Source organism: Mugil cephalus, chromosome 22 (genome assembly GCF_022458985.1).
Source record: "Mugil cephalus isolate CIBA_MC_2020 chromosome 22, CIBA_Mcephalus_1.1, whole genome shotgun sequence".
Taxonomy (NCBI): Eukaryota; Metazoa; Chordata; class Actinopteri; order Mugiliformes; family Mugilidae; genus Mugil; species Mugil cephalus.
The window spans coordinates 16,438,906-16,463,246 of NC_061791.1; the positions used below are offsets into that span (position 1 = coordinate 16,438,906).

Sequence of the window (24,341 nt, forward strand, 5' to 3'; positions counted from 1 at the left end):
GAAAACAGAATTGCTGGAAAAGATGTGAAAAGGAGGGACTGAAGGAGAATAAAGGAAGGAGAGAAGAGGCCGCTAAAGAAAACAGAGCAGACAGAGAGACCGCTGACAGACGGCTGAAGAGAGACAAATGGTGGAAACATGAGGTGCAGGCAAAGACGATCTACCAGGTCCACACACTCAAAACATGCTGTGTGTGTGTGTGTGAGGGCTTGTTTTCTACTGACTTACCTGTGGGCATTCCGTGCACAGATTAGCATGTCACAGTGATTCCGACACTGTATCGTCGTGGGCTTTTTAAGAAAGACTCTTGCAGAAAATGTGATATTGTTCTCATTTTCATGCATCAGTTGCGAAGCTATAGCCAGAAGCTAGTTAGCTTAGCTTAGCATAAAACCTGGAAACGACTGGAAAAGCTTAAAGGACCTACTATATGCATTCTGTACTGAACTCAGCCTAATGCTATTTATAAATATACATTATTATTATTGTCATCATTTTGCATTCAATAATAACCTATTCAAGTAACACACTGGTTCAATTTCAAACATGTGGAACAGCAGTGTGGCCGTGCAACTGCCGTGAACAGAAACATACTGCACAGTTAGCTTCTAGTCTGCTAATATTGTTTCTGGATTTCACCTGGGGACTGAATAGGCTCTCGGACAATTGCGGGAACCTGACAGAGTCAGCTTGCGGCCTCGTGATTGGCTCAGCAGCGATAGGGGTGGGGCCTACTCTGTACAGAAAACTTAGATTGACAGGTGTGGGCTAGTGCTGTAGAGAATGAGTGTAGTGCTGCCTCCATTTATCTATTTACTAGATGGATTCATTAAAGAAATTTAAGTTTGTGGGAGAAAATTGGGGGTCAAAATTAAAAAATATATATGAAAAATGTCTAATCAACCAATGATTTTGCGATTCCCCTGCAGTACCTATTTGGAACGTAACTACATTACCTACATTGAGCGTTATCCAATGTATGTGCCCATATGACCTTAAATATCAAGCAAGTCATCGTCCTGCATTGACGCTACAACATAACCTGCCAGTCATTAGCAAAATAGCAGAAAAAAAACATGCGAGCATGCTAAGTCTGCAGTAAATCTTCACATCTGTTGAAATATGCAGTCCAATGGATCAACAGAATAGCTCATATCCATGTACATAATGCTAAAAATGTTGAAAACAAACAGTTTCTCTTATGCATATAACATTCAATGCCAAACAAGTAAACCACCCATCTCTTCAGCGAGCCTACTGTGGACGAGCAGAAGCCTTTGCATGACAGCAGGGCATAACTTGCTCACACTTTGTTCTGCAGTCAGTGCCGTGATGCCTCGCACACAAAACAGCAAGTTCAAAACACCGGGGAAACCTCAATACGGCTTGTGATTAGACAAAACCAAGGCAGATGGAAACTTCGTTGCTTTAATCTCAGTTATTTATTGAATCACGGAGCCTGGGGCAGGTGCAGTGTCAAGCGATGTTAAGTTGAGCGAGGCACTGAATTCCAAACAGCTCTAACTTTGAAGCTTAATGATCAGTTCAAGGCCAACCTTTGTTTAGGATTTAAACACGTCGATTCACACACGAGGTAAACACGAACGACGCCTCGGCCATCGAGGAATTCTCCACGGTGATGTCCACTGCGTTCTTTCAACTTGTTTTGCAGCTCCTCTTATTTTTCTGCGTGTTTTGGAGCGAACGCTGCGACTGCACTTCCAGGAGAGAGTATTTTTAACCGGTGTGGCTGTACTGTAAACACCGGCCGCTCTGTGTGTTCTCACTCCAAGATTTAAACACCGCTTGCCGACAGCAGACTCCCAGCGGCACGGAAGGCAATGAAACACTGAGCGCAAGACAAAAAGCACAGAGAGAGGGAGGGGAGAGGGTGCACTGGAAAGCATAATATTGTCTCAAATTTTTTTCCCAATTTCGACCTAAGGGTCATTAAGAAATCTCAGCAGTGTGGGGGAATGTTAGAAGAGATGACAATTGCAAAGAAATGTGAGCGAATCACCTCGGTGGTAGTTATTCAGCTGCGACATGTGTTAATATAATCGGCTTTTTAAACATTTTCTAGCTTTAATTTGATAATCTTATGGTTCGAAATCATGTGTCAGACCGAGCCTCGCTGCCATGTTTCCAACTTGGATGGGGCGAAGTGCGCTGGAGTGTTCGCCGCTGTTAACACATTATTTCTGATTGTCTGAACAGACCACAGACTTGTTGACCTTCAGCTGCATTTCTGGGGAGCAGCAGCAAGAGCGCTGTGACAAAAAAAACTGAGTCACAAACGCTGCTGTCACGCGGCCAATTAGTTGCAGCCGAGGCAATTTTCACGGCTTCTTTCATGTCATCTCACGCTGAAGTTGAAGGAGATGTGTTTTGTTTTTTCCAAAATGCCATTTAAAATCAAGGAAACCCCACTCTAGTCTCCTCACAGAGAGCTTTAAGGAATCGCTCCCTGAGCTTGTCGGCTGGAAGGAGTGCGAATGCAGCAGCGCCGCTCATCCTGCTCGTTAGCATTCACACCAGCCTCGCAGCTTCTCTTCCAGATATGGAGTTCAGCTCACGGCGAGTCAGACCACCCATGACTAGAATTTTTTCGAGACGCCCCGCTAGAACCGATCTTACCCAGCCTCCCTCCCTCTCTCCCTCCCTCTGCTGGAACACGTTAGCCCCCCTCTCGCCCCCCTCCGTTGCCTCTGTTGTTTCAGCAGTGTCAGAGCCACTCGAGGGGGAAGAGTGAATGAGAGACGATGTCCTGGACGCAATCACAAATGTGTTACTAACACACTTTTTAAATAAGTAAAGAAGGACAAGTGACCACTGAAAAATACTGAAACATTGCTCAGGTGACAGATAGCTGTATGGCATGTTCCTCCTCTCTATCACACCAAATGCTAGATTACTATCCGATGCATATATCACTGTGATGGAGCAGATGTGCATCCATGTAAATGCAGTCACAAGACAATAAAAAAAAAAAGGAGGACAAGAGAAACAGACGGCACCAAGGCCACCCAGAGAAAGAGGGAGGTTTGTTTACATTTGGCTTGCTCACTCAAACTCACTAGACCCCAACATTATACCCTGAGGTACTCCATTGCACTTTTTTTTTTTTTTTTTTTTTACACTGTCAACCTTTGAACCTCCCATATCGTTACTTTGAGGTTTATCAGGACAGAGCAGGAGATTCACCAAACAAGAAAGACAAGAACAGCCTAACAAAACCCAATTATTCTCCAAAGTCCTAAGCATACACACGCACACAAAACCAACAGGATGTTTTTTTTTGTCGTCCTCTAAGTGTGTGAGTGTGTGGCGCTTGTCTGCACTTCCGGCAAACACTTGTGTACTTTTCCAAGATAGCATTTCTGTAACATCAGAGGGCTGGAAACACAGCAGCCTGCAACGGTCACAGCCTGTGTATACAATGAGCTGCATTTCTGAGATAAAGACACATTCACCGGATCCAGCGCGTCTCCGTTCTTCCAGAGGAGGCATGTCAGGTAACCTGACAGCGGAGAAAGAAAACTTTAGAATCACTTTACAGTGCGTATTACAAATATTACAATGTGCGCACTTATTCTTCAGCCATTTATCCAGTTACTTGCTGTACTAACCTGTTCCTTGAAGGTGATGTTATCTGCTTTTAAACAAATCTGAGTTCAAACAAAGGCCTTAAGCTAAGACAGGTTTTGCTGGGAAGCATGAAGGCGTGAGAGAACATAGCTTTTGGTAAATCTCATAAGTACTCGCACAATTCGTCAAGGTCAAATTAAGATGAATCCAGGATGTCAAAAACATGATTTCTTCTCATGCCTTCAAGATTTAATCAAGGAGTCCATTTCAAAAATAATTCCGAATTACTAACTCAATAAGTCCCCAGGATGTGTGATTTGGCCAGTTGCCAAAGATGCACAAGATAATTCCCTATCAGCGGTAGAAATCCTGACACTCCATTAAAGCCCGGTTGACTCAGATAAGTTCTTCATTCCTGCTTGTCATCCCGTGGTGCCACGGGCAGTGACTGATGCGAACTGTCAGCAAGGAGTACAACAGGAAGAGCAAATGTCTCGCCTTGTTCTCGTCTCTACCCTGGAGGGTGAACGGGAGTCCCTGACAGCCCAAAAATCATGGATAGATAAAGATGAGAGAGTGGGAGAGCTTAGGTGTTGCACAACACACAGTGCAGACATGGCAGGGCTTAGGCTAACGTCTGGAAATGGTTGTGAGAGCTCTGCAACATGAGCGTTAGCCTGGGAAAACCATAGCAACAGAAGGAGCAAAAATACTACGCAATACAATAAGTTGCCCAGTTCTATCATTTTGGGTATAACATGACATTAGAACGCAATATAAATCAATTGCCCATGTACTAGCTCCAAGTGGACAGAAGCAAACACCCAAGAACAGACTTGTAGGCACAGCTTAAGGACACTCCTCTGAAATAAGGTGTAGTCTATTGTGCAACAGATCCGGAAGGACTTATCCATCGCACAATACATACAGGCCGAATTAATGCAGCTGAGATTAGCCACAACCGATTGGGGGAATGGTATCCAAAGTTAACCTTGTCTAGAAAGCTTAATTGTGCCCTTTACGCGCCGTTAGACAGCCCCCACGGCAGCCGGCAGCAGCGCAGTGCACAGCCTCTACAGCCATTCAGAGGGAAGCGACTCTTCTCCGACCATGGCTACATCTGTTAAACGTGCAACCTCTCAATTCCAAACCGAGCGCGGGGCCTTCAGCTCCGGGCTGAGCTGCAGATTGGATTTGTTTGAAGGGAATTTGTTTTAAGATTTACTCGGACTTCCGCCTCGGCTTTCCTCAAAACAACACCGCCGTCTTCTAAAAACAGCACGCCGCGGACAAAAAAAATCCCTTCTTCCTCGCTGCTCAGTGCTTAACCCTCTTATTTGTTTTTCTTACACTTGTGTCTTGATCATTCTGAGGTGTCAGTTTGGCCAGGGCGCCGTGGTGTGATGAGTCTTAGCCCTACGGCTGCTCATAATTTGGGGGGCCAAGGAACTTATTTCAGTGTTATTCTGCACGACAGTACACTAACACAGTTGTGACATCCTCGTGTTAATACTGTCTCTCTGCTGACCAGACATGTGAAATTTCCCAACACGAACCAGAAAATATAGCTCCAACTTTGTGAAACAAACCCAAGTTACGATGTGTTTTACCTCTGGCAAACAAGCCGACACACGCTGGCGCTATTGTATATGCGCTGGTGAGGGCTGCATATGCACAAACAAGCATGCAGGCAGTCATGCACTGCACATTTGCACACAGGATCCTACGCGCAGACCTGCTTGATAATAGGACACCAAAATAAACAAGGACTTTTCGGTTAATGTGAAGGCGTAATGACAGCGTTTACTCCACCTTCTCTTCTTTCTTTCTTTTTTTTTTTCTTAACTCTGAAAACCCTGAGAGGAAAGCGCTTAAGGGGGCTACACAACACAATTAGACAGACTAATTACCCCCTCCATACCACTCATTTCTTTCCCAAACTGACAGGCTGGGGCAGGCAGGACATTTACAAATGCCTGTGAGCTTCCCAGAGACAGCCGCTGTAGCGTGGTGCGCTGATCGCACATCTCGGGCAATTTATCTGACGCTCCGTCCATTAGAGGCTCAAGTCATACAAACTAGCAGCGATGTCGAGGGCACAGGTCAGAGCACGGTGCACAGGCAGCATGTCTGTTACAGGAGAACCCGGGATGAACGTGAATAAATGAGGAGTCTGAGCGAAAAGTAAATTTGGGGAGGAATATTCAGAGCGGAGGGGTGAACAGAGACTCTGATCACGAACAAGTCTCAACAGACGCTTTTAATGGAGCGAGCTTTTAAGAACCCAGTCGTGTTAACAAGCTGACAGACAAGCTGAAGTTGCGATGTCCAACCTTCGCAGTCGACCCTGCAGGCAACGTGGACAGGCTGGGAGGGTTGAAAGGCGAGGAGGTGGTGAGCCAAGCTTTGATGTTTATTGCCTATGTTTCCTCTAGGTCAAGAGGAAAATCAACAGTATCATAAAAGCCAGAAAGAAATATCTCTTTGTTTTTTTTTTTGTCTCTGTGAGACAGTTTTGTAACGGTATCAACGGCCGGAGTAGGGAAGAGGAGGAGGAGGAGGAGGAGGAGGAATCGACTGGACGAACCGGAAAGTTTCAGTTTGTGCTGTGACAGCTTCGGAGGTGGGACGGGCTAAGGAGCCGCCGCAGCTATTTGGCGGGGAGTTTTGAAATCTCCTTCCTCCTCAGAATAACCCGACCCCGCCTTCCCTGTCACAGCCTGGGAAACAGAGACTAGCATTTTTGCAAAAAGGAAATAACTTGGCAGCACTCGGGGTTAGCACAGTGAACCAGTTCGATGTGATCTCAAATATCAGCCTGCACGAGACACGATGGGGAAGCAGTGCGTGTGCACCTCATCTTTGAGGCTTCCCGGGGAGCACACACTACCCTTGGATCAGCTCATCCTCCCCACGGAGGGGCACACATGGGTCTCCGAACCCTTGATATAAAACTTCAACGCAACTCAAGCTCTAAACTCCTCTGTTCTACCTCTAACAGTATGGTACATGCATACTAAATGAGAAGAAAGATGAGGTAATACACTGCCAGCTTTAGATTACTCATCTAGTTTCCCCTCTAGGTAGATAACCACAAGCCAGCGACATCATTCCTCCGTAGCACACATGACTCATCGCTGTGTGCTGCTTCAGAGCGAGACACCTGCTCGGACCGAGAGGACGAAAGAGATCGTGACAGTCACTTCATTTCAACACCTGTGGAGCGTCGCTGCGCCGACAGACCCCTCTAACAGCCACGCAGCGGGAGCCTGTCCACTGACCTTGCAGATCTTGCTCTCCTCCGTCTCAGCTCTGGACTTGCCCTCAGGTATCCTCTCCTGCCGGTACTCGGACTTGATTGACAGCTGACAGGTGAGCCCCGGCGCGCCCTCGCCCGCCTTGAGCCCCTGCTGCCGAGCCATGTAGCCCTGCGGGGTGGCCGCTCTGACCGCGCTGGGGATGGGGAGAGCGGTGTGCACCGGCTTGGAAGCCACCGCCGAGGGTTGCCTGAGCTTGGAGGCTACTCCAACTACCGGCATGGCAACAGGAATAGCAGCCTCAGAAGTGGGAGTGAGGTCCAGAAGGAACGGTGATGAGAGGGAAGGAAGTCTGCTGCTATGTCTCCGGCACAGGAAGGGAATTAAAAAAACCTAGGGAAGAAAAAAAAAAAAAAAAAACTAAAAAAAAAAAAAAAAAAAAAGAAAATCTGCAGTTGCCTCTCAGACTGAGAGGAAAGCAACTGCTCTCATTCTGTTGCCTACACAGAGCAGGACTCACAGAAACTGAGAAGGTTTCTCCTTCCTCCCATTCACTCCCTCCTCCTTCTCCTCCCACAGGCACCGCTGCTCCCTCCCCTTTGCTCACTCTCTCCTCCTCGCTCTCTCCCCGTCTGAAGTGCACCACAAAGTTGTCCAAAACAGTCCAAGGGGGCGTGAACTCCTCTGGAAGGTATAACCACGGCTCTGCGAAGCCGTGATTACAGAGACCTGGTTGAGAGTGTGTGCGTCGAGTCCTCCCCTACAATACTGTCAAAACAGCTCTCTCTCTCTCTCTCTCTCTCGCTCTGTATACGCATGCTAACGACTAACACTAGAAATAGATGTGCTCTCTGAGTCTACATCTGGAGCTACCCCTCCTTTTAATGAGAAAAATAGTAACATTTCGAGAGGGGGGAAAAAGCCCTCCAAAAAGTTCCACATAATGAGGAAATCTTTAAAAGCGCCCTCGGCTCGACAACCCCGGCGTGAACAGCAGTTGGAAACGGGGTTGGATTAGCGAGAACAAACCTCTTTTTTTTAAAACATCCTTATAACCGAGAACCAGACTGAAACGTTGTCACTCGACCGGTTTCCACTGAGACTGGAGTGTACTCAACACACTCACTCTTTCCTTTCCGTTTTTAGTCTTCCTGGACTGGAACAATGAAACATCGTCAAGAGCAAATCTTTATTTTCACGAACCGCCGCAGCAGGTGCCACAGTTCGGACGCCAGAGTTTGTCAGCGGTCGCCAGAAGCCTTTAATTAAAAAGTTAATTGCGAAAGAAAGTGCAGCGGGCAAAACAAAACAAACAAAAACCTTGTGTGAGAACTTGTTTGGCGATGTCTCTTCATGAAATCTCACGAATGACTGCATGATGTTCAGATCAAGGTTCTGGAGAGGGCCCCACCACCTGTTGCAGGACTCCTTGTTCTCACTGGAATCACTGCAGTTCTCTATGTCTAGGGTCGCTGACACACCGCCTGCCTGAAGATATTACATGATTAACAACAAAAAAATGTAGAATGAACTGAGGAGAAATTTCCGGATATTTAGTTCAATCCAAGGTTTATTCGTTATTACACAGGATGAGATGTTACAATCCTTTGTGCCAAGATTCGAGGCAAAACACATTTAGAATTCCAGTCCAACTGAACAACCGACCAGCAGGCTAGCAGTCAGCTGCCAGCTAGGAACCGACAAGAAGACACCAGCTAACTAGCCTAGCCAGCAGTAGGTAAGTTGTGATGGGACATCTACATGACTACATGTCAACCAACACTTCTCCCCTCTGCAAAACAGATTTAGAAACCAGTCCAACTGGAGAAAAAACAAACAAACAAACAAACAAAAAAAACTAGCCTAGCCAACAGAAGTAGGCAGTATGCAGCACATCATTGGGGTTTTCAAGTGGGCACCTCCCTTCACAGATGTTTCGTTAAGTTAGGCCTACAACACCTCAAGAGGGCTTAACAGTGAGTCCCAGCCCAGCCACACCCCCTCCATGCAGCCACCACGCAACCATGTGACTTTCAACCGAGGGATTAGCTTAGCCCTAGTACTAACTACTAAAACCATGCTAGCCTTACCAAGCTAGCGTGTTTCCTCCTCAGCCACAGCCACTCATTTGCTCGCTCTGCTGCCAGGGACTTGTTGTTTACTGTGACCCTCTGTTCTCTCCCGTGAACGCCCAGCTCACGCAGGAGAGCAAGGGTGGATCTTGCCACAGCCACCCACCTAATAACTGTAACAAATAATAATTGTTGACTTGTTTTACTGAATGCTGTTATTAAAATTGCTGTTATTAGAAAAGCACATGAACACTGTTATTCCTTTAAGTGTCATTTTTGTTCCTTTTTTCAAACAGCCTGCACGTTTTACAGGTTATAACTGTTTTATATTAGCCTACTACTAGATTAGTTAGTTATAAAGGTGCATTTGCGTCAACGTTCTGGGTATACAAACTCTTTTGAGGTGAAATTGTTTAGGACTTAAGTCTTTGTTGAGCTCTTGGAAGGATATAACTGGCGTATGCTATTAATGAAAATAAGACCGGTAAAGTACTTTTTTTTTTCTTCGTAATTGCTAATAGTGCAGCTGAAGAAAAGCTGCAACAGAGCAACGGCTAGAAGTGGCCGCAAAACTGGTTTCAGGCTGCTTCTAACAAGAAACAGAAGCCGCACCAGTGTCCGGTGTAAATCGTCTGTGTGAACAGCGGGAGGCCGACAGCATCTCTCACAAACATGGAAATAAAACAGATAAAAAACATATCTCTGTCCATTGTCCTTTGAACCAAATGAATATTAAGTATCTGCAAGTGTTTCTTCTTTTATGATCGCTGAAGCATTACAGTCTTTAAAGAGTTGTTCTCAAGCCAGATGATTTCGGCAAGAGTTTAGTGTTACACCGTGTTCACTGGGCGTCGTTTGTAGCTTTAAAGAATGGCCTGGAAGCAGGATTAATACAGGACAGATATAAATCTGTGTGAGAGGATTTATCCAAGGACTACAACTGCATCAGAGATCGCATGCGTTCGATCAAACGTGTTGTTGGTTGGTGGGAGACAGATGAGCCGTACTGCATTTGGACTGCATTAAGCAGACACAATATGACATGTAATTTTTTCCCCCTTTTTCTAGGGGATCCGTGCTCTGTGCCAGACATAAAAGAGAGTGAAAGTTTTATACAGAGAGGCTGCATCTGGTTCAGTTTAGAGAGGCCAGGAGATGTGCGGCAGTCAGAGGGGCATATTGTGGTGTCATAGCAGACCGGAACTTTTTAACACGGCATTGTCCAATAAATAAAGAAGGGGAAAGTAGCCTAAGATAACACAGGCCTCATCTCACGAATGTGGCGCAACCTCAGAAATCACATCATCGTCCATCATGGTCTACTGTTAGGACTACAGTCGTCTACAGTTTTGTTGTTGTGCAGTTGATTCTGAGCTTGTGGGGCTAGAAGGCCTGATTATTTCGCACCGCTGCTTCCTTTTCTACTCAATTTCATGTAGCTTCAGTGCTTTTGACAGTCAATTGCCTTAATAGGGACGCTGCTTCCCCCCCGGCCCAGAATAGCACCAGCTTCTCCAGCATGTTTTCAATCATGCACCAGGGGCTATCATGACAAGCCTAAAACAACAGGATACCACGTGAATGAATGGCGTGAGTCCAACCCTGACTCTGACCGCTGCTCCCTGCCGAGTTGCACGGATTGGAGCCCACTTGGCCGCCATCCAACTTCCCAGGACGGCCTAGAACTGCTGCAAAGTCTGTCTCCAACGAATCCCCTTCCCTGGGGTGCGGAGCTGAAACAAGCTCACACCGAAACCTCAGAGAGTTCTTAAGAAAGCCGCTTGCTTCCCGCTGCTTTTCGTTGACTTCTGAAGATAATCACCTTACGCTGCAAAATAACCGCCCGGTGGAATTAGAGCGGCTCAGCTACCTGCAGGTATAGGGGCTGCTGCTGCTGCTGCTGCTGCTTGTAATACAGCGATGAAAGTTCCTCGTTTAACAACTGCAAAACGTTCCAAAGTCAACATCAGCAAAGCAGATCTCAGGTTAACTTCCCTCCGCACAAACCGAGATGGAGAGGTCAGCATCCTTATGTTTGGCAACCAGGGCCGACCACTTCACTAAAAATAGAGTAACAGCCAACCGTGTCATGGTTGAAAAGAGGAGGGATGCTGACATGAAGCAGAATGCCTATACTGTCTCTGAACAGCCAAGGTTTTTTAGCGATATTTGAGTAATACTTAAAAAGGCAGGCTGCAGAGCAATGAGTACAGCTACTAAGATAATAAAGACAACGATGGATGAATCTGTTGTGGATATGATTTTAAGAACAGATGAATTGGAATTTCAAACAAGGCCACAACCATAGTCAATGGCAATGAAGAAACAGGTACACACCCATCTTTTCCATGTGTAGGCTTATGGCCACCTGCTTCCTAGATATATAAAGTGTTTATGATTTCGGACAATTGCAGGAAATAAGATTTCTTGTACTCTTGTACTTGCCAAAACTTTCCAGAAACCTAGGGTTGGAGACATACAGTACATGTATTCTACGCCCATAATGGTACATCATGAGTACAACTTATACCAAACTCTGGTCTCATGACAGTTTTTATATTGGTCAGTGTCATCAACCCTGATTAATGATTTCCATTTATTCATGTGATACATATTTGCAAACAATGACGTTGTCTTAAACTAAGATGCAAATTGATAGAGCAGGTGAAAATAAAACTTCCCCAGGCCAGCATCAAACCCCAGTCACCTGGGTGAAAGGCAAATTTATTTTTTACCCGCTGTTACTGCTCTTTCATACAAGTCGCGGTCACCTAACAAAATGAACCTTTGTGTACATCTTCACTAATGACTTTTAGTCTATGAATCAATCTATTTCACAACCAACAGTGGGCCTGGGTTGTACACTGCCAAGGACAAACTAAATGTCAGCCATATTAATGTATGTGAAACCTTAAGCTGAAGACTAATGCATTTTTAACAAGAACCAAAGGTAACCTCTTATATAAATGTCTCCACTCTATTTTGGCACAGACACTAAAAAGACCTAAAAAAAACCCTAAATTTGAACTCCTATTCCTGCGTGGACTTTTAGAGCTTTCTGGCAAAACCATCACGAAATATCTCGTGAAGAGGCAGCACATTCTGGCGTAGGAGGCAGGAGGTGGAGGTGGTGACACACAACGAGTGGCTTTATGTCATTATGCCATACTCTCTGCTCTCCACCAGGCAGCTCCTGACACAATACTTCAGTAGCATTTGCAACGGGAACAACTAAGTCCTCCTTGAAAATCATTCATACCTGTGACTTAACTTTGTGGAACAGTGTGTATCCCTAAAAGCGTATTCCTCCAGAATTTGATTTCAACTTGGGATCATCAGTGTTGTGCGAAATGGTTGTTATTGGAAAAATTCGCTCAGTAAGAATAACAGAATCCTGAGCAATGGAATCAATAATATCATATGTTTGTTATCTGTTCCAGGCAAAGGGTGGATGGTTGGTAACCTGCACTAGTTGTTGTATGTGCTTTACATGAAAGATGCCGCCCAGGGTCACATGACGTCAGCACTGAGGTTGAGCTGTGGCTGCAAAAACAAACACACCCAGGGTGCTGGAGATAAGAGAGGTCAGACACCTTCCACCCGCCCACCATGCACACTAACACACACATGGACCCCCCCGCCTCCCGGGGTGGCTAGCTAGATAGTCATGCACCTGGTCCTGTCAGCGCTCCAAACACTATCAGTCAACCGCACATCAGACAACATGGAAAATAAAACAAACACACACACGCACAACAAAGAAATGCCTGAACATATGGAGGCACGCTCAGTGAGCACGGGCATGTGCCATTAACATACATCAAGCGCGAGCTGGGGGGGGACATAAACACACATTCACTTTCATCCGCTCTGAGTTTTCACTGGTTTGGGATTCACAGATAGATTCCTGTGCCTCATTCAACCTTTGGCTTTTCCGAGGTCAACCACTCACATGAGAAAAAAAAAAAAAAAACTGGCATTCAACTAAAAACGTCGGAGCATCATGGGTAAACTGATTTCTCACTTCCTTGAGTTCACATCGCAGATCTTCATGTTCACTTGTGAATTTCTGCCTGGATCGAATGTTTTCAGTGACTTAATGAAATTCATTCCAGATGTGTAACCCCAGCAAGAGGTTACTTTGGGACTGTGTGGCAGGCTAATCTCTATCATACCATATAAATGCAAGTCCATAGAATCCCTTGCACGGATTAACTATGTATGATGTACTCAAACTTAAGTACTGACATTTCTCATTGAAGAAAACCAATAACGTTCTATGTAAAGTTTTTTTTTTTTTTTTAGTTAAGACATTAAACATTGAAGCACTGTGCATAAAATCAATATAGTCTGTACAGAGAATTCTACTTCTTGTAGCTGAGGCTGAGTTAGCGATATGCACTGTACATACTGGAATGCTGCACCGTATGTCTGATATCAGCTATGAAACAGATTTGTAGATGTATTTTCTTCTGAAACATATGTAAAAGTGTAACAAGGGCAAAAGTGCAAAGTAAAACATTCAGCTAAAGCAGTGGAGAAACTGAAGCAGAGATGGCAGGAAGCCAGACAAACTTGTTTTGGAACTCACCAGACAGCATGCTAGCTATCTGATGGAGTCCTCTCAGCCAGAGGTGTCGATCAATCAGAGGTTTTTGACATTCACCAGCTGTCCACACACGTACAAGAGATGTGTGCCAAGGACAGGAGATGACAGCATGAGCCAAACCTCTGTCTGTCAAAAGACTACTCCCCTAATCGTGGATAGAACTACAGTTTATAGGGGCTTGTGGGCGTCGTGTCGATGCCACGAGTCTCATGCGCACCTGTGTCCTAAGTTGGAGTCTACGAAGAACAGCACCGCGGTAGCTTGGATGATGTTTAGTAGTGGTCTACTCTACATAATGTTGAGTAGTGACCTACTAAACACCAGCCCCGATATTCCCCCGGTCACGCTGAAACTGTATCAGCGCCACTTTGGCTCCAAACCTTTCATGGAAAAACAGGTCACTGTGGAGAAGCCGGAGCTGCGGTGTCGTGTTGCCAAGCGGAGGTGAAAAGGCCTGGGCATGAAAAAAGATGGCCGTGCCGTGCTGTTTACCAGCCAGGAAAAATGTTTTACAGCCTCCGCGTCCAGAGCATGGCAGTCAGCGGAGGTGCTGGCTGAAGCAGCCTGTACCTGAGAAAGCAGTTGTTGCAGAAATAGGTGGGTGAAGAGAAAACTGGGCTCGCGGCCTCTCAGGAAATCCAGCATCCTGTCGGTGAGTTCAAATGGTTTGCTGTCACCGAGACGCTGTGCGGAAAAGAGTCGTCCAGCGGGCCAAAAAAACATTGGAAAGTTAAAATCTTTTCAACAGGTTAGCCTTAAGAGCTTTGAGGAGGCTCACTCGTCTGGCTATAGAACTACCTCATAATATTTTGCATCATCTGAACTGATGTCTCAGCTGGGCAAACTGACACTATTCCAGAACTTTTTTAGCTCTGAATAAATTCTTACTTTTGTGAAGAGCTGCCTCTGGAAATATTCAGCAGACAAACAATCGAGATTACCAGTGCAGAAAATGCAACTCGGCAGACCTGCACAAATACTCTTTTCACTTATTCCTTGTTTGGTTGCTGCAACACAAACCTTTAAAGGTAAAGCATAACGCAATTATAGGTATAGATAATTGGCAATAGAAATAATCTCATGAAGAAAAATGTATATTACTACATTTGAGGATTATTCTGACGTAGATGCTTCTTATGTAACCCTATTTGATCTGCTCCCTCAACAGCTCATGTGTGAAACATAAAGCCTTTGAGGTTGCGGGCAGGGAGTGGGCACGCTTGAGGCATGGTGGAATTTGAAAAATGCCCCGTTCCAAGACCATGGATATAAACAAGACATTAAGTGCAAGTTTGATTAATTAAAAGCAATTACGGCTTCCTGAATTCCTCTCTCTCGGTCGTGCTGTTGAAATTGCCATGTGGTGTGCCAACAACTCTGCTTCAATGAATCAAAGTAGGTATGTGGGGGGGGGGTCTGGAAGCAGGATTTCCCCAGCGCCCAGGCTGGGACGATTTTGACTCTTCCTGTTCCTCCAGTCCTGGAGAATGGCTTTCATTTTCTTGATCACTTCTGACATGTCTTTTACGTACAAACGTCTATCATTCTAACATAACTAAAAACTCAGTCAGTTTCTCTCTGGTTCAAATTTGATTACTGCAAGACTTATTCACTTGTGCACTTTTAATACTTTTTCAAATCATATTTTCAATAGTTCTTTTCACTCATATAGCCTGCTGTCCCACTTGCTCAATAACCTGAACGTTTTCTCTTGCATTCACATTTTATTTCACCCACCACTTCGATATGTTCTCCCTCTATTGCTTCATCTGCCTCGCATGCAATGGTAGCAAAGTCCCCTAGCTCATGTTACTGAATGGATTGTACTGGTCATGTAATACACCCCTGCTGGGGTCAGAGTTTTGATCCAGATTTATGGTAAGAATGGTCGCGACCGCAAAGCGAGTCACTGACACTCGTTTTGATTTCCATCCCATTGTGCTAAAGGAGTGAAAACGAAACACCACATCATTCCTGCACGATGACACAACGAGAAACTGAGTGGAGGGGAAGGCCACAACAATATATCACTTAAATGTAGCTGCTTCCTTGCAGTGACTGATAATGGCCAATGACTGCTCCCTAGCTTTCCAGTGACAAGCCTATATTTTAGAGTGACAAAAACGGGTGACACATTACGAAGCAGAGAAGCCTTCAATGTCGGCAAGTACACACTGTAATAAGTGCTCTTTGTCCTGTCAATTACAAAACCTCACCCTTCCATTACAAAACCATTATTTTATTATCTCCACCGTCAAACTTTTCTCACTCAGCCTTCGTTCAAAGAAAACAAACTAAAAAAATTGCACTTTCACCCTGGACGAATTGCAAAAGCCAATGACTGTAATCCCCAAATGGCCAGAATGGCGTAAATCAATCCCATTTACAACCATCCCATTGCTTTCCCTTGTGATTCGCCACGACCCTCCTCAGGTCCACCCAGCATCTCCACGCTTCCCCTCTTGTGAAAGACTTGCGTCCTCTGTGAATCTTGGATTTCGCAGCTGTAGCTAATAAATTGCTGAGTGGGGCTCTTCCCTCAAAAATAACAAGCAGCAGGGGGAATGTAGAGTCGCACTAAATTCTGGGTTAGACCAAGTCTCTGCTGTAGGGTGCCCAATAGATGGCACACTTAAACTGTTCCCCAAAGTTTAAAGGCGGAATGACCATAGGTGTCAACAACTAATCGAATTATGAGATTATTCTGTAGAAATGGAGAAGCATTAAAGACTAAGCACCCAATTGCAAGACACACTGAGGCACAAGGATAAAGAAAAATCGTTCCAAAGAGGACTTGCAAAAAGAAGAGGCAGGATAATTCCAAATAAATTCCAACAGATAATCCAAAGGGCTGATGGGATAACAAGAAACAGGTGGGCCTAATTAGGGGAGGAGCACACAGGGAAAGGACAAGGCGAGAATGGTGACAGGAAAAAGCCAAAGACAGGAAGCAAAGCAAACTGAAAGACATATGAGGCACTTGTCAATAGTATGCAAACCTTGGATTTGCGTGCTTGGTATTGACAAGTCCTGTGTTGGAACTTCCCAAGTTTGATTCATGTGCACAGATTTTTGAGGATGGAAGAATGCAGCACGGTCATATTGGTATTGGAAAATGCTCTCTGGAATACCTGGCTGTACCGAGTCCATAAGTTAACCTCCGCCTGAACCCTCCGTAAAAGGGACAGATCGCAAACACACCCGGGTGTTTGGACTGTACTTGATCAGATGCATACTTTCAACTGGAACAGTACTCTGGCAGCAACGGATGAAGGTTTCACAAGTTCACAAGAACGCACATTGAGAAACGGCCAGGGACCCTCTTCAAAATAAAACAGGAAATCCCAAAGTGAACGACCAAAAAAGCCAAAACCCACCATGAAATTAAATGAAATGACACAGAACAGATAAACAATTATCAACAAACACCACTGAGACAATATGGCACCATTCGCCATTGCTTCAGTGTCACGCCAAGCCAAACACAACACCAGAATACTGGAACACTTTCTGCAGAATGATTTCTATTGTTAGTGAATTATATATTTTGAGTGACAGGTCAAGCACAATAGTCATTAAATAAGGACTATAGCAGGAGGAAGTGTTGAGCAAATGTGGTTACAGGCAGAGATCCCAGTCTCAAGAAAGTAAAACAGTGCAGCCGAGTCTTCCCTCGCTTTTTTGGAGGAATCAATTCACTATGTTAGAAATAAAGCCGAGGCATCTCCATCTGCCTCACTGCTCGCCTGAAAACTAAAACTTGTCCAATGAATCATTTTGTGCACATTTACAGTTTTACATTCACACTAGTATCCATTTCCATGTCTTTTTTTTGACTTCAGAATAGAGAATTATTTACTTGATGGCATAATGATAAGGTAAGGTTCTGATCATGTATTATACATGTTGGCGCTTCCTCGCCGTATCAGTCGTCCTACATTGTTTCTGTCTCCCAGTATACTTACATATGCAGCTCTGTCCTTTCAAAAGTGAGCAGGGAATGGCAGCTGGATGTGGATTAATTGTACAGTCAGTCGAAAAGTCTGTGTGTCTGTGGTGATATAGAGTAGGTCTGTCTGAAATGTCAGAGCTGCCCAAGTAAATATCATGGGGTGCACTGACAGTGACTTGAGTATGCCAGTTATGATTTGGTTTCCTGTTTTTGTGTTTGCATGTGTAAATATCATAGCCTGAGTTCAGAATGAGGATACGGATGAGTCTCAGGTCTGAGAAATGCAGTTGTTGGAGTACTCAACAAGAAGCCGGGATGCCGTTAAATATGTCAATCCTTTCCAAGTTTGTCCAAACAAACGATGAACATATCTTGACCTGGATGACCAATTACCTTTAACAGCAGCAAGTGACATGAGAAAAACATGAGCAATGATTGGAAAAGGCACATGTCACAACAAGGAACGTTGCTTTGTTAATGATATTGTAAATATTTCAATATATCAATAGATTAAGGTATTTAATCATGATTAATCGCATTATTTTGATAGTAACATATAACACAACAAAAGGTTGAAGTTATTTTGCATGGTTTTAAATGTGACTTGAAGAAATACTTTACAACTTTATAGGAGTGGAAAAGTATGCCTGCCATGTGCAAATGTATATGTTATCATCGCAACGAACCAAAACAATGACAAATACTGTCCAGGACATTGTTGTGCAGGGGTCTCCGTTGCAATTCATCCAACTGACTGATCCAGTGGTAACTCAGTTCACATGTTGTTGTCGAGGGAAGCATCTGGCTTCTTTTTGGCAGCTGAGATGCAACAAGGCGTGTCACAGAGCTCTGCAATGTAAGATGACTACACCCAGACTTCACATTCTACTTGCTTTCCAAGGCTTTACCTGATTCCTGATAGGGTTCGCGCCATGATCATAATAAAAGAATGGGGGTAATTGTTCTCAAGTGAAACCATTAGTATGTCGTCAGTGCTTTTCATTCATTAGTTGCCTGTTTGTGCTGTAAACATCAGACTTATGAGCAAACAGTACAAAGTAATTACCAACAAGAATACTTGTGTTTAACAATTATACAGGGACATGAATAACTGAGATCTAACTACTCCTTCTGTGGTAAACACTGCTGAAAACTGGTTATTTTGCAACACTTCCAGCAATCACACTCTAAGGAAAACAGACAAGATAGAAGAACTTTTTTTTACTTCGAACTGACCCTGAGGTTACAGCACAGCCCGACTAATCCAAAGTCTGTTGCTGACAAGTCCACCTAAAACCAGCCACTGTAAAGAAATGGGATGAGAACAAACTGAGGTCCGAGGTCATGGCCATTCCTCTTCCCAGGAGACAGGATACAGGAAACTCACAGCAGCAGAGAGTCCATTTCAACAGTCCTCTCACCACCTTTAGTATCTTGAATCCACATAAATCTTTCTGCATTTATGGAGCGAAAGCAAGTTTTACCGTGGGACTTCAGCACTGGAAAGCGGTGTGAAACTTCTGCAATGACTTCAGCGCACGTTTAGTTAAATTGACACTTTTCATTTACGCTGATAAGCAGGTAAATCCAAAAGAGGTTTGGCTCTACGATCACGACAAAGGACACCCACTAATAAAGGATCACTACAGTCAACACCTTTATTTTATCAAGACACTCAGCCTGTTTGAACTTCATAAGCCCTTACCAAACAACAGACAAGTGTTCTGTATGCTTCCACCGGCTAGCTTAAGCCTCATTACTTTCAACCTCATGCTAAGGCGCACGCAGTTTTAACCTCGTGCCCGGGGGTTGTAAATAGGGAAAACTTGTTGTTTGCTCATCCGATAAACACATATTGGTGTCATCTGTGGCTGGCCTGGGGTTGCTTTGACTCGCCCTCATTAGCGTGGGGCTCATATAACGGCTGCTTTTATGCCGTCTGAACGCGCTGTCTGATTAAAGAAGAGGGTAAAAAACGCTGCCTCCGAGCCCCCGGCGGCTGGCACGCTCTCAGCGGACCCAGATGTGAGCGTGACACCGGGCACATGCACCTATGGGCTTCTCATGTACACATATACGTTAAAAAGATGCATCCAGTAACATGCGTTTTTATTGCATAACACACACATAAATGCACACACCAGCCTACATTCACTGTAAACCATCTCATTATGTTTAACGTCCATTCGACAGCACCAGCTTATTAAAAAGGCCTTTAAACACAGCCTACGGTGCTGCACTGTACATGCTCACTGTCTTGTAAACTACACACTGTCATTACATAGGTTTCTAAGAAAAACAGCTGGCGGGTGTCTCTGATCTGTTTTGATTTATGAAGCAGTGAGTAGTGGGAGCAGAGAGCGAGGACACTCATCTAATTGGTACGCTCTGACTGACAGAGCAACGATTCAGGGGCTTCACTGAAAGATTCAGGTCTACTACGAGTGAGCGAGCTACCGATGACTGTGTATGTGCGTGAGGAGACAGTGTCGGCGGCGGGAGTTCCTCTCCTCTGACATAAATGTGTCGGCTGCGCATCCTGTTGACTGGCGGCGTGTTGGAGCAGCCACTGGGCCCCCTGCCCCAGAACTGCTGCAGCTCTCTAAAGTCAACAAGATAGCTATTGATTGCAGTGATTTCCTCTGGACTACACACGATGTCAGTGTGTAGTGCGTTTCATTCATGACATGTGGACAGTTTTGGATATGATATGATATTTAACTCAACGAGGCATTCGTGGCTTGCAGCATGAGGCTGCAACGACACAACAGCGTTTTCGAACGCCACTCATCGCAAAAGTGCTAATGTTAGCATGTGTATGTTGTAGGGCTGTGAGTAGATTTAAGCTTTAATCAAGATTAATTAGAAGATTTCTAGGTCCAATGTGGTGAAGGTATCCTACAGCCAAGCAGATAATCCGTCCTCTGTGAGACGACAATCACACGCTCACAATGTTTCATAGACTGGGACTAAGTTGCACTTTATGTTCATTAGTGCATTATTTACGTTTTATCTGTATATATATTTTTCTTTTTTTTCTGTTCTCATAATGACAATAAAGACTCTTGATTCTTTGGGATCTAGTGAATTCGGAGGCCGGGTCAACACCTTGTGCTGCTCTTCATGTGTTTTTGAGTTGTTCCTATAGTGTTTGTGTGTGTGTCTGTGTCAGGCTGCATCTTGTTGGGGATGGCTGCTGCCATCAAGGAGCGTCATGAATGCCAGCTCCAAAAGTTTCCCAACAGAACACTGACCTGTGACAAGATGATTACTGCATTTACTTCTCCTGTCAGTGGTTTTAATGTTGTGGCTGATCGGTGTATGCAAATGAACGTTACAATCCAAAACAATGACAATACTGTTCAGAACACTCTCCAGAATAACGTCAACAAAATATGTCGCATCTGCATTGCAAATTATCCAGCTAGTGGTGTGCGTCATACTCGGGGGGTAACTCAATTCATAGTGACAGTAAATGCAAATGACTTGAGAGAGAATCATCTGGGAGGGTGTGGAAGCTGAACTTGTTGGTGACGGTGTGTGTTCCTCAGACTGACTGTTATTAGAACATAAAAAAGAAAAGCTAAAGAACGTCCATGAACTTGTTATTGCTGCATTGATTTTGACAACTCTACAAACAGGTTATGAGCTAGTGAACTAAAATGATGCTGAGAGACGTACCGAGTGAAATCCACACGGGTTTCTTCTACTGATCTGACCAATTTGTCTGGCGATCTGCGCATTATCTGAGAAGGTCTTTTAATCTCTGCTGCTCCTCTTCCCTGCTTATCTTTCTTCCCCTGCTGTCTCCATCAATCAGTGGCACGTCACCTCAGCCTCGGAGGCGACGCGGTGCAAAGCGAGTGTGTCGGACGGGGAGGCGCGCACGCCCTTTAAGAGAGCAAAGAAATGAGAGGGAGAGCGAGGACCAGGAAGGAGGAGAGGCAGCTTGTCTGTGTGTTTATGTGTGTGAGAGTATAACAAGTGAGTACAATAAGTCTTTTACCAGAAACTATGTGCTTAAGAAGATGAGGTAGTGGTGTGTAAAGAGTGCTTACTCATATGCATGCGGGTGGGTCTAAGGTTGGTCCAGCAAGTGTGTTTACACTGAAGACTCTTTTTCTGTGTTTCCAGTGTGTTTGATGGCCGCCGCTGAAAGCCTAATGGTGCTTTCTTGGTGATTACAGGATTTTCTTGCAGCTAAACAACCTCATACACACAGCATTTGATCTTCTGTTGGTTTACTTTAAACCTGGTTTACAAACTTGAGTGGTTGACCAATAGTGGTGGGTCATATTAAGTAGTTTTCCTATTTTCCCCCACAAATAGGCTGAGGGCTTGTTAGACGAGATTAATTCACTGACGTCAAAATGAGACAGGAATTTTAAAACAGGCGCACAATATGAAGGGGAAAACGAAACCAGCAAAACACACAACACAGTCAAGTAAAACCAGGGAAGGATATCCAATAAAAGTACATTTCGATGATTTCTTCAGGCAGATTAACTGAGATCAAGTCAATAAAGTTACGCAAGAACGAGATACATCCAGAAATCGAATATTTGCGAAATGTCTTGTGGGCGTAAAAATCAGAAATGAAACTTTTAAAAGCAATAAAATTAGGAAAACATGAATATGATTTGCGCAAGAACCACAACAACAAGTTAATAAAACCATGAACTAAACAGCTAATGACTTTAACAGTTCCTGATGTTGTAAGAAAAGGTGGATGAGGATCTAGATTAAGTTGGAAACTGATGGAAGTTTTTGAAGTGAAATGTGAGCGAAGCACTTCAATGAATGAACTTGGGTTGTAAGCAGCTCTGCATCTGTCCTGCTTTTTTTTTTTTTTGATACTTTTACTTTATTGTGTCTTGTAATATGGAGCCAAGTGAGCAGTGAAAGTACTGCCACATACCAGCATCCGCCTGGTTTGGCGCACCATCCGGATGCTTAATAGCTCTCTGTGAATGTCGGTTGTTGTGTTAATAGGCAGCCGCTGACAGCCTCTAAGACTTACAGCCACTTGACAGAGTTTCGTTGCCCAGGCAACTGACGGAAAACTCCACTATCACTCGTCAGCCTTTATCTACGCACATTAATCAAGGTCCTTTCTTTGTGCGTGATAACAACAAGAAAGCAGGCACGTGCACGTTACCAACAAAGACACGGAGCTTCTGTGTTAGGACCCAGGCCACCTGGCATCAGTTGCCCCTAAGTTTATAGGGGTTATGTTAGGGTACGGCAGGGGAAATTAATGTAGTGCTTCCACTTCCTGTACGAACTACCACAAGTGCACTTAAGTGGTCAACAGATGTGGCAGCGTGCCAACATACGTGGATGTATGGAGCTTTGAATATGGCACAGGCGTTGTTGTAAAGAGCATTTATAAACGTTTATTTCGGTCTCCTTATTTAATGGGAGTTTGGTTCAGCTGTTTTCGTTGCATAAATCTTTGTCAGTCTCGGGTTATTTAACATGCATTGAGAAATCTCTCCAACTACGCGCGCTGCCAGCGCTCCCGCATGTCACGTGCTTCAAGGGGAATACAGAGAGAGAGGGAAAAAGACAGATTTTGGCCAGGGTGCTCCTAGCTGGTAAACTTCTGGTTGGGTTTGGATTGCTTTTTAATGGGCTTAATTGGTTTTAGGTCTCCACACGACTGCCGCGCTGAGTTCCAAACGGGCTGAGGCCTAAAGTTGCGTAGGTTAAAATGCACACCATAACACCAAAAGCATTTTCCATCCATCCCCAGTGCGACACAGTCTGCAGGTCATGACATCAGACGTTAACAAAGTTTCTTTTCCTCCCCTCAGGGACACCTACAACTTGCTCTGAAACCGCTTCCTGCATTCTTCGCTTTTTGCCACCATAAGAACAATGCTGCCTATTGAAGAACCTGACTTCCTCCAGCTATATAAGAGGCTCGGAGAGACGGGGCTGTGGATACAAAGACGGAGAACAAGAGAAAGCACTTGTAAAGCTGTGCCAGGTGACCTGCAACTGACACGGCAACAGCTCCAAAGTCATGAATGTGTCATTCGGCCGATCTCACAGAGTACTGGACTGCTTACTTCCAGCACGAAGCCAAATGATTCCCTCAAATTAGCCTGTGGAGGTCAGCGATTGGACATAAGCAAGCGGGTCTGAGTAGCATAAAATCTGTGGTGGTGTAGCAGTGGAGAAACCATCTAGTTCAAGTGATATAACAGTAGGGAACTAGTGATTTAGCAGCAGTAGCAGCTGGCGCAACAACGTCCCAACACTCACGTCCCAAACTACTACTGTGGATAACCAGGAATTTGTATTGACACATTTCCGTTACACGGAACCGACAGCCACTTACATGTAAAAGTCATTTGCAGTCCTGTTGCTGGTACCGCGAAGTGATTAAAGAGATAGGTTGACTTTGAAATCATACCCCTAAGTAGCACAGGCTTTATTTTTGTCTTGTAGCACTGGAAGTAAATCAAACTGAGGAGGAAAGAGTGAGTTGCAGGGCTGCCAAAGACTTCTAATTCCTTCCTACTTCCCTGTATTGGCTCCTTGCCTCCAGACAAACAGTCGAAGGCGAAATCGCCATGTGCAGATCTGTCGGTTTGGCTCCGGCAGAGTTCAGACCTTGATTAGCCTGGGAGTTCTGTCAGGGGAGGACATATCTGAGGGTGCAGTCAGCTGGATCGAATCCAATTTCAGATTTCTGATTAGCAAAAGTAGTTCTGATACAACCAAATGAACACAAACAGACTTTAGTCAGGATTTAGTCATCAGTAGGTAAACACAAAGGCCGTAATAAGAAAACTCCTCTTCCTTGCAGCTCTGGAGAACAGAAATGTTAACAAATGTGATTCACTCTGAGCAGT

At 44.6% G+C, this 24,341-nt stretch overlaps 1 protein-coding gene across 13 annotated transcripts in view; it reads right to left on the reverse strand.

The window, feature by feature from the left end:
• nav3 (neuron navigator 3) overlaps positions 1–24,341 on the reverse strand; it is a 407,174-nt gene that overhangs the window by 173,871 nt on the left and 208,962 nt on the right. For 4 of the 13 annotated variants that reach the window (XR_007111316.1, XM_047575815.1, XM_047575813.1 and 1 more), the window contains exon 1: positions 6,870–8,543. The exons of 4 other annotated variants lie outside the window; for them this stretch is intronic. Coding sequence is in view for 8 of the 9 variants with exons in the window: in XM_047575815.1 (XP_047431771.1) it covers positions 6,870–7,127 (258 nt within the window). In the remaining variant the exon portion in view is untranslated. Of the gene's footprint in view, positions 1–6,869; positions 8,544–24,341 lie in introns of those variants that run through there. 5 more of the 13 variants (XM_047575824.1, XM_047575823.1, XM_047575816.1 and 2 more) reach the window with 2 other exon arrangements.